The sequence below is a fragment of the Octopus bimaculoides genome, chromosome 3 (assembly GCF_001194135.2).
Source record: "Octopus bimaculoides isolate UCB-OBI-ISO-001 chromosome 3, ASM119413v2, whole genome shotgun sequence".
Classification (NCBI taxonomy): domain Eukaryota; kingdom Metazoa; phylum Mollusca; class Cephalopoda; order Octopoda; family Octopodidae; genus Octopus; species Octopus bimaculoides.
The window spans coordinates 162,548,074-162,558,738 of record NC_068983.1 but is presented as its reverse complement, the minus strand read 5'-3'; the positions used below and the strand labels follow the sequence as shown (position 1 = coordinate 162,558,738).

The 10,665-nt window shown below is 37.6% G+C and overlaps 1 protein-coding gene across 1 annotated transcript; it reads right to left on the bottom strand.

The window, feature by feature from the left end:
• Window positions 1-3,697: 3,697 nt before the first annotated feature.
• On the bottom strand, window positions 3,698-7,724 carry LOC106867189 (uncharacterized). The gene is made up of 2 exons (XM_014911988.2): window positions 7,040-7,724; window positions 3,698-4,992 (listed from the first exon to the last, which is right to left on the bottom strand). Exons 1-2 carry the CDS (start codon window positions 7,417-7,419, stop codon window positions 3,732-3,734), a joined length of 1,641 nt encoding a protein of 546 aa, XP_014767474.1. The 5' UTR covers window positions 7,420-7,724; the 3' UTR covers window positions 3,698-3,731.
• Between the last annotated feature and the right edge of the window lie 2,941 nt (window positions 7,725-10,665).

The window sequence follows — 10,665 nt, the reverse complement described above, 5'->3', positions numbered from 1 at the left end:
ATAAACGCATGTGCGTTCATAAATCGGAGCAAGCATTGGTGGTGCAGTTAAGAAGTTCGATTCTCAACCTCGTTCATTCTCGCTGGGCGGCACGTAATGTTTTCTATTATAGCTCCAATGTCTTGCGAGCGAGTTAAGTAAATGGAAGCTGCACTGAAACGTATCGTACATACTTGTGCATACGTGTGGTGGTGGTGCGGATGCTTATTCGTACTTGAGTTTTACTGCTCGGCAACCAGTTCTGATTTGTTTAGATCACATTAAATGAAACGGTTTCACGAAAATCAGACCAGATATTGCTGTATGGTAATAGCAAACAACGTGCACATTCATAGAGATCAGCTGCTTGCCGGATATGAATGTCTCGTCAAAAATTAGAGGATATGAAAACATCTAGGAAGGATAAATGCGAAACTTAATATCTAAATATTACCAGTTGTAGATTTTATTATAAGCGCACTGGGCTATATATAATATATATAGGCGCAGGAGCGGCTGTGTGGTAAGTAGCTTGCTTACCAACCACATGGTTCCGGGTTCAGTCCCACTGCGTGGAACTTTAGGCAAGTGTCTTCTACTATAGCCTCGGGCCGACCGAAGCCTTGTGAGTGGATTTGGTAGACAGAAACTGAAAGAAGCCCGTCGTATATATGTATATGTATATATATATGTGTGTGTTTGTTTGTCTGTGTTTGTCCCCTCAACGTCGCTTGACAACTGATGCTGGTGTGTTTTCGTCTACGTAACTTAGCGGTTCGGCAAAAGAGACTGATAGAATAAGTACTAGGCTTACAAAGAATAAACTCTGGGATTGATTTGCTCGACTATAAAGGTAGTGCTCCAGCATGGCCGCAGTCATGACCGAAACAAGTAAAAGAGTAGTGATAATACTGGCATTCTGTCAGTTGCAAGGGTTCCGGTTGATTCGATCTATGGAACAACCTGCTCATGAAATTAGTATGCAAGTGGCTGAGTACTCCACAGACATGCATATCCCTAGCGTAGTTCTCTGGGAGGTTCTTCGTGACAGGACTGGCTCTTTGAAATTACATATAATACTCATTGTTATCATTTGAGTGGAGTGGACCAACGTGAAATAAAGTGCCTTGCTCAAGGACATACCATGCCACTGGGAATTGAACACACAACCATATGGTTGTGAGATGAACGCCCCTTAATGACTAAGCCACATGCCTTCTCTCTATTAATACTAGTATATACCAAACACTGTTTGACTTATATAACTCAACTGTGTTTCAGAACATTGCGTTTTTACCATTTAATCAACATTTCACATGCATTTCCAATATTTGAGTCACAGCCACTGACAATGTCCTCCAATATCTTCTCTTTATTGAACGTTTTGAGACATGGTAATGGAAGTACTTACAATCTTTGCAAAATTCTTTAACTTAAGAAACTTTTTCATGGAAAACCTGAGACGTTCCTTTCTTAGTCCCAACATCATCATCATCATTTCACCCTTTCGTTATTGTATTTTGAGATGTTCTGTGTTTCTCTCAATTACTTTAAATATAACAAAGAATTTAGTAAAATAACTTAGTTATCATTAAGCTATTGTTAGGAACATAAATTGTGACTAAGGTTTGGTGGAAGATTTTAATTCAAAACTTATGAAAACAAGACATTTGTACTACATGGGTTGGACTATTTGACCGGGGCTGGAAAGCTGCATCAGACTCCAGTCTGATTTGGCATGGTATGGCTGGATGCCCTTCCTAATGCCAACCACTCTGAGAGTGTAGTGGGTGCTTTTATGTGCCACTCAAGTTGTTGATCATTCCATTGAGATAATTCTATTTACGATCGATTAAGTTTTTCTTTGCAACACAGTAGCAATTTATCTCCATTATTTTACAGCACAACCGATTACCCTAGACTGTCAAGACATAAATTATTATTTTAACAACTGGATACGTTTTAGACTGTTTACTCACCTTTGATCCAGTGCGATTTCATTATTTTCTTAACATGCAGAGTTATGTCCTTTCACCCAGACTACGATCTCTTGTCCTTAGTCTTGAAATAATCCTCTTTACTGAGGGCACAAGACCTTGAAATTTGGGGGGAGGGGACTGGTCGATTACACCTACCCCAATGTTTCACTAGTACTTAATTTATCGAAAGCAAAGTAGAAGACTGAAGTTGGATTCTTAATCCAAAAGCCATCAAAATAAATCCCAGATAAATGATTAGGCTGATTCATTTAATTATATTCACCCGATAAAATCAATAAGCTTGAGTCATTATTAAAGTAATGATCAAGTGTTGATGTGTTAGGTTAATCAAACAACCAATTGATGTTGAAACTTGGATAATTTCAGCATAAACTGAATGTTTTACTGACAGTACCAGATTCTGAGTTCAATTCCAGGCAGTGACCTGAATAATAATAATAATAATAATAACATCGAAAAATACCATAGGAACGAGAACCCAGGTTCAAAATTTCCCCAAGACACCTGATGAAGGCTGGAGGGTATATCAGCCGAAACGTGTTAACAACAAACAAGATGAGGACAAATATCTGTCAAATGTAAATAATGTAAATAATTCCTCATCTCTGAAATATAGAACTGTATTCTGAGACATGTTAGAACTTTGACAATATATGGCAGATAATCTTTCAAAATGAAAAGATTTAGATATAATTTAATAAATTGGAATTATAGGTTTCAATTTTATTTTTCAAATTAGTAATGGCAGTGCCTGCAACTTCTTTCAGGTATTCCTTGATCAATGCTCAGCAGAAGTGTTTGTAGATAAAAACAGGGGTGGAAGGGACAAAATGTTTCCTCTGAGTCTTTGCAAAAGAGGAATTCTGCTAAAGGCACTCCAAGGACCAGATGCAAATGAACTGGAAAAGCAGTTACATATTGGTCAATAAATTGAAATATTTTGGATGAGTTCCCAAGTGAGAATGAAATGGGTTTAGATCAAATCTTAGGAAAGGAGATGCCATTCACAGTTTACTTTATTTTTCCTAACTAACCTTCATTATCATCGTTTAACGTCCGCTTTCTATGCTGGCATGGGTTGGACGGTTTGACTGAGGACTGGCAAGCCAGGCTCCAATCTGATTTGGCAGAGTTTCTACAGCTGGATGCCCTTCCTAATGCCAACCACTCCGAGAGTGTAGTGAGTGCTTTTATGTGCCACCGGCATGAGGACCAGTCAAACGGTTCTGGCAACAACCACGCTTGAATGTTGTTTTTCACATGCTGCTAAAGTAACGCTGCCAACGATCATGCTCAAATGGTACTTTTCATGTGCCACCTGCACAGGAGCCAATCCGTAGCCCTGGCAACGATCACACTTGGATGTGCTTTTATCGTTCCACTGGCATGAGTGCCAATCAGGCGGTACTGTTGGAAGAAAGTATTTTGTTGAAGCAAATTCATAACTGGAAACCCTTCCCCAAATGATCACTGAACCATAATATATTTTGTTTATACCTTATTCTGACTATAGTAAGAATTGAACCCATGACCATATCGATAACAAGTCAGTATCTTAACCTCCAACCTTGTTTGCTTCTCTACAAATACAAAGAATAACACTAATTAAAAGCTAGTTATTGCCAATTCCACAATAAAAGACCCAACATTAAACAAAGAAATAATGAGTGATTTTTTTTTTTTATATTTTGTTATAAAATAAAAATAATTCATTAAAATTCCATATGTAATTAACAGTTTAATTAGCAGTTGTTACGTTGTTTTCGGTTGTTGTATCTGGAAATTGCAAAGTAGACAAGCAACAGCCCACATTTGTGAGACCGTTTCTTTGATATTCGATGGAACACAGAGAAAAAGTTGATTTTCAAGGATTTTTCTCATGACATTTTTGATGGGTGACCAGAAGACTGTCATATCTTCTGTTGTTTCTGATGTTTCCCACAGTTTATAATCGGAATGGTACACTTTGATTCCACGCTCGGAACACAGTTTATTTATCTTAAAATCACTGTCCACAACTATAGCGTCACCTTTTTCACAGAGATCTAAAACTCCAGATTTCATTGTTAAATCTTGGTCAGACAGACAATGAGACATGAGAGGAGATACAAATATCACGGTACCATTTGGGACGATGGCTATGAGACCTTTGTGAGTATAAGTTGATTTATATTCTTTATATGACAGACTTTTCAAAACATGGGACGCAGATGTTTCTGATCTTAATTCCACACATTCAAGACAAACTCGAGTGTCACTCAGTTTGGAATCATTCAGGCTGATCGGCAACAGACTTTCTCTCACTTCTTCTTTCGAGGGCCAAACTGTCATTACGCCAAGGAAAAAGAACAAAATATCTGCCCAGGTAATAATTATATCCCAAACAGTATCAACCGGCACCAGAAATCTTGCTGCTAAATCCATCACAGACAGTCCTCGATATATATACATTTGATACAAAACTAATTGGTCAATCAGTTGAAGCCCCTTCTCACAGCCAACCGGCTGCAACCCCTCAGTAGTTCTACTACTCACACGAATCTTGGACCGCATAATTGAAGCATGTTCCCACTCTTCAAGAGTATGAAAGAATTTGGTTAAAATTCCATAAGAATCAAAGCCAGTGTAATGTTCAACTAAAGCATCATCGGCACTGTACCGTTCTAAAGAAAATCGAAAACTGTCAATTTTTGCTTGATCAAGTTGTCTCCTTAAATCCTGAATTATCGTACCAGCATCGTCTATTCCACTTGGAAGGCTATAATTGTGCATCATATCAATGACCGGTACCTCTGTATGTTCAAAGTTACAATTATTATTTGTCTCCATTTGACATTCCTCTGTTCCAGAGGATCTTCTACCCCAGTTGTTCCAGCTAAATAATGTTGGATAAGCATTATCATAAAGCCGCAAAGAATGACCAGGTTGTCCATAAAGCTTGTTCCTTCTGGTTCTTGGTTTGTAATCTTCGTTGTTGAAATGTTCGCTACACACAAGAGTATCTTTTGTAATTCTGAAAAAAAATAAAAATAAATGTATTGCAAAATGATAAAAAGAAACCTTTTTGAGTGTTACCCATCACATAACAGTAATCTTTGGAAGTATATTTTTACTACCAAGAGTAATATCAGGAAATATGGCCAACATACAAGAATTATAATTTCACTTGTATCAAATTTCTACACACTTATATAAGATGACTGTAAAGGTGTGTGGCTTTGTTGTTAGGATATTTGACTCATGAGCAAAAGCTCGTAAGTTCAATTACTGGTGGCACACTGTGACCTTGTGCAAGACACTTTATTTCACATTGCTCCAGTTTACTCAGCAATATGATAGACAAAGCAATTAAGCATATGAAGACAGGTTGGTGAGAAATTACTGTGGTGATGCTTCAAATATCTGATGGAGTAGAATACAACCTAATCACACTCATACTTAATCAGTTTGTACAAGAAGAAGTCATACTCAATGACTGGTGCAGCAACAGCATTATAGTCAACTGCTACAAAGACAAAAAGGGGGCTGGTGTTTGGAATATAAATAAACAAGAAATTCTGATGAAAAGTCAAGAGGCATATATCATAGAACCAGGGGCAATTTCAGGTGGGTTGATATCAAAGGGGTTATGCAAAACATTAATTATGTATCAGGTGCAAAAAAGCTAGTTTTAAAATCTTTAAATGAGATTTAAATAGTAATTATACTGTACTGGAAAGTTTATTTGCCAATGCAAGGTGGCCGTCCTACGTAGAACTATGTTACTACCTTTTAACCCCAGGAAGACATCTTTTCCAATTCTCAGAAAAAGCCATAGACACAGGACCTTCCTCCAAACAGAACTTAAATGTATACATATATGTATTTCTTTATTGCCCACAGGGAGCTAAACATAGAGAGGACAAACAAGGACAAAGGGATTAAGTCGATTACATTGACCCAGTGTGTAACTGGTACTTATTTAATCGACCCCGAAAGGATGAAAGGCAAAGTCGAATTCGAACTCATAACGTAACGGCAGACGAAATACCGCTAAGCATTTCGCCCGGCGAGCTAACGTTTCTACCAGCTCGCCGCCTTATGTATACATATATATGTGTGTGTGTGTGTGGTATGAAAGATTGATGTATGCAAGGCAGAAGGTGAAATATACAAATGTAGACTAATAAAGACCTGAGAACTTTTCCCCGCGAGACAACATCCAAGACACGGGGAATAATAGGTGTATGTAGCACACACGATCGATCTGCGCCGACATCGAAAAATCTATAACTGATTCAGAAAGTACACAGCTACTTTTCTGACCAAGTAATCGATTATATCCCTACATTATATACTGTGTAATATAGGGAATATGACAGACATGTCTTCCTGGTGTTCTAAGTGAAGTGACAGAAGTAGTTTTAAGGTGGGATCGAAACCCTGTGCAACAAAATTCTGCTTCTCTGTACTCAGTTTACATGAAGTCAACTTGAAATCAGAAACTAATAAAAAGAAGGGAGTCGCAGAAAAGGCAAGAATAAGTAAATATTCGGAGTTAGGACATGAGATTAACACTAAACAATATTGTATTTCAACATAAAACGTTTTTTTTTCCTTTAACGTAATGTGTAATAATAATAATAATAATAATATGATGATGATGATGATGATGATGATTTTTTGGCACAAGGCCTGCAATTTCACTGGAGGGTCCAAGTTGATTGCATCGAACCCAGTACTCAACTGGTCCTTACTTTATCGACCCCAAAAGGATGAAAAGCAAAGTTGATCTCTGAACGTAAAGAGCCGGAAGAAGTGCAACTAAGCACTTTATCCGATGTGCCAACGATTGTCCAGCCTTGATAATAATTTTCTGCAACAATAAGGAGTAGTAACATTACACATTCGATTCGAGATCTATAAAGCTAATCAAAACTAAATAATTTTAATTAATCCAGTCACTAATTAATAATACTGAATCGTAAAGTATATTTCTTTGTAAAAAAAATCTAATTTGAAAGTTTTGTTTATATATAATAAGGGGTGGGGTATCTGGATCTTTCAAATAATTAACTTACTTGAATTTTTTGCGGTGGATTTGACAAAGCCAAACTTTCCGAAGATTTTCTCCACATCGAGCACCAGAAGTAATTATCTTGTCTTCTTTTGGAAAAGTGTGGAAATGCAAATTGGGATTTTTCTTTGAAGAATTCTTACACAGTGGTACACAACAGAAAGCATTCTGTCCTTTTTGCTTTGAGATGAACAACTGTAGTAGTTTCGTTTTATTTTCATCCGATGATGGCTTAATTGTGGTCACGGCCACAGCAGCAACTGGAGGAGTCTCTGAGCTGATCGAACTCTTGCCACTCGATAAGGACATCGATGATGTTGATGTGGTTGTTGTTGTTATACAAGTCGAAGTCGTCGTCATTCCAGATGTTTGATCTTCAGCCATTTAGTATCGATCCGGATCTAATCAATCCAACACTTTAATCAACCTTGATGATGGTTGTTGTTGTTGTTGTTGCATCAAACTTTTTGTCGCTTATTTTCGACCTCCTTCATTTTGTGGTTGGCTTTATGCATTTTTAAAGCATTTGTTGTATATTTAGAAAGGAACTATACAATTGTTCATCATCATCACCATAAAACCTGATATTTATATATAAACTCTAATCTTGGCTTAATTGTGTTAAAGTTTTGTTTTGATTACCACTGAAAGCGTGGAACAGAGAATTAGTGACATCACTTCCGGTTCGGTTTCGTACTCGGAAACAAAATAAAGTACTTCCGGAATAAAAAGGCACCTCGTATATATGTACATAGAGTGCGTATATATCTATCTAGTCTAGCCATTTCTCTATCTCTCTATTCTATCTGTCTATGGTCTTTTACTGGCTTCAGTCTTTAGAGTGCGACCGTACTGGGGCATCGATTTGAAGGGTTTAGTCAAACGAACCGACACCAGTACTTAAAAATAAATACAAGTAATTATTTTATCGGTGTATTTTGCCGAACCGCTAGTTAACGGTTGTCAAGCGGTGGTAGGGGACAAACAGAGACACAAAGACACTGACACATACATACATTACGTATATATATATATATATATATATATATATATATATAGATAGATAGAGAGAGAGAGAGAGAGAGAGAGAGAGAGATACATGTGTGCGTGTATGTGTGTATGATGGGATTCGTTCAGGTTCTGTCTACCAAATCCACTCACAAGGGTTTGGTCGGCCTGGTGCTATAATAGAAGACACTTGCTCAAGGTGCCGTGCAGTGACACTGAACCCGAAGCCAAGTTTTTCCCACACATCCATGTTTGCACCTATCATTACATATTATGAATGTGTGTGTGAATATAGCAGGAAACCAGGAAAGATTGGAAGGTGAAAGTTCATAGTGGCTCGGCGTAGACAGGTATACTCCGTGATGAAGAGGTAGGTCTAAATTGGTTTAACCTAGACCAGGTTAACCTAGTGATCCATGGGATCACTAGAGAGAAACTCAAAAGTGAAGGATAGGGAAAGTGCAGATACTTTACAGCTGTTTCTGGGAAAGTTGCAAATTAGAGGCAGATCTGTGCATTTTTCCTATAGCACAGAATGTGATCTGTAACCCATCCCATCATCAGAAGAAAAGGGCGAGTTGGGAACCAATGATTACAGTTGTGAATACACTGGAGATAACAATAATAATACAATAATAAAAAGAATTAAATAAATAATGTAAATTGATGCACACACACACTCAGTTCTGTTAGTGTTCTCCTCTGAAAAAGTTTGAAGTAACTTGAAACCTTCTCAGCATTACCATGGATTATTGTGAAGGTGAAGCACTGAGTCTGACAGATCCCTTCTGGAGCATCTTTAGATATTTCGATGAAACAAAACGCCAGCAGCAATAGCTTCCATGTCAGTGACCCCTGCTCCTCTGAACATGTCAAATGTCACAGGTATTCAGTGTTTTGTCTCATTCAGCTACAGATGCAGTAAATCTCAAATCCACCTGAGTATCAAGGATGTATGACAGATTGAAAGAGTCACAAGCACCGACATCCTAAGACATTATTAACCTCTAACCCAAAGGTCAAAGAGTAAGCTATGTTTGCATCTTACCATCATCTTTGGACAATCCTACTGGATCTAGAATTGAGAAGGTTTTTACTCGGATTAGGATTAGATGATAATAAAGGAGTGGAAATTGGACCAGTGAGTGTGTTATATTAAGGCACTATGACTCTCCCCAGACACAATAACAATGCAAGTTTGCTCTAAATGTAGATTTTCATCCACTTCCTAGATAGGACTGGTTCTTGTTACAAACGAGAGAATACCACAACCAGCACCACCACCAAGAAGAGTAAACATAAGCGGAAAAAAGGACGCAATGGAGAGAAAGAGAGAGAGAGAGAGAGAGGATTGTTTTACGTAGACCAAAACCAGGAATCGTTTGGTCAATGGAATCTGGACAAAAGATTCCAAAGCGAGCCTAACATTGACCTAAACTTTCAAGTTTCACATAAATAAAATCCTGAAAACTTTGCGGAGATGACGAGAATCTAAACGAGGAACTGGAGTGTAATCTAACGACAAATAATTACGAATAATGAAGAAAAAAAAAAGATACTGGAGCTCAATTACATCAATTTTTTTTATTGTTTAAGCTTTGGTAATCTAAAAAGGAAGGTGAGTTTGAAAGCAAGACCAGAAATTAGTGCTCCACACCAGTGGGGGAAGGACCATCACAGAGGAGAAGAATTTGGTGAATAAATCCACTTTAGTTTCATGTTGTAATGAGGAATGGTTCACATTTGGAACCATTAAGACCCTATGACTAAATACTTTATTTATCAACTTTGTACTAGGAACCTATATAAGATGGGGTCACAAACATCATCAAGGTACTTACCATTTAAATCCACATCAGACCTCAGTTTAGCAGTAGTATTGATTCTCTGTGGAAAGAGTGCAATACCAAAGGAGCCACTCTGCTGAACGCCTGATGAAGAACACACTGGTCACCAACGTGTGTCCAAACAGACTGAGACGTGTGTGTGTGTCCGTGTCCTGACTGAGCTATTTCAAGTGCCTTATGCCGTGAGTGTCCTGGAGTGTCTTGGTGGTTCTCATCCAGGGTCCATCTGATCCTCGAGGGTCCATAGATTTTTTTTTTTTGTTGTTAATATTTATCTGCAATAAACTGCTTATACTTCCTCAATACACCAAATATCTTAATTTTCTTTTTTCATGCAATTCCTAATAATATTTAATTCTAAAAAATAATAGGATTTTTAAAACAGCAAATGATTCTGAGAGTCCACTTTGGGTTAAAAAGTGGATGAGAACCACTGGAATATCTTGACAAGTTCTAGGAGAGGAGATACCATTTTTACTCATGGGGTGGTTCTTTTTGATTTTAGTTAACCTCTCTCCAAAACTGTAATGTTTCATGTCACTTATGAAAACTACAACCATTTTTTGTTTCAAGAGAAAGACTTCAGGACGAATTGGAGTGAATTTCTGCCACCCAAATAGGTATGGAATTTTTATTAATAATCAAACCATTTCTTCAGTGTTGGTCTACAAAGTGTGAGGAGACGACATCATTCATCTTTTTCGGCTTAGCCTCTTTATCTTTATCATGATTGTATAAGTGAATGAAGTCGGAAAAACTTCCGCCCCCCCCCCAC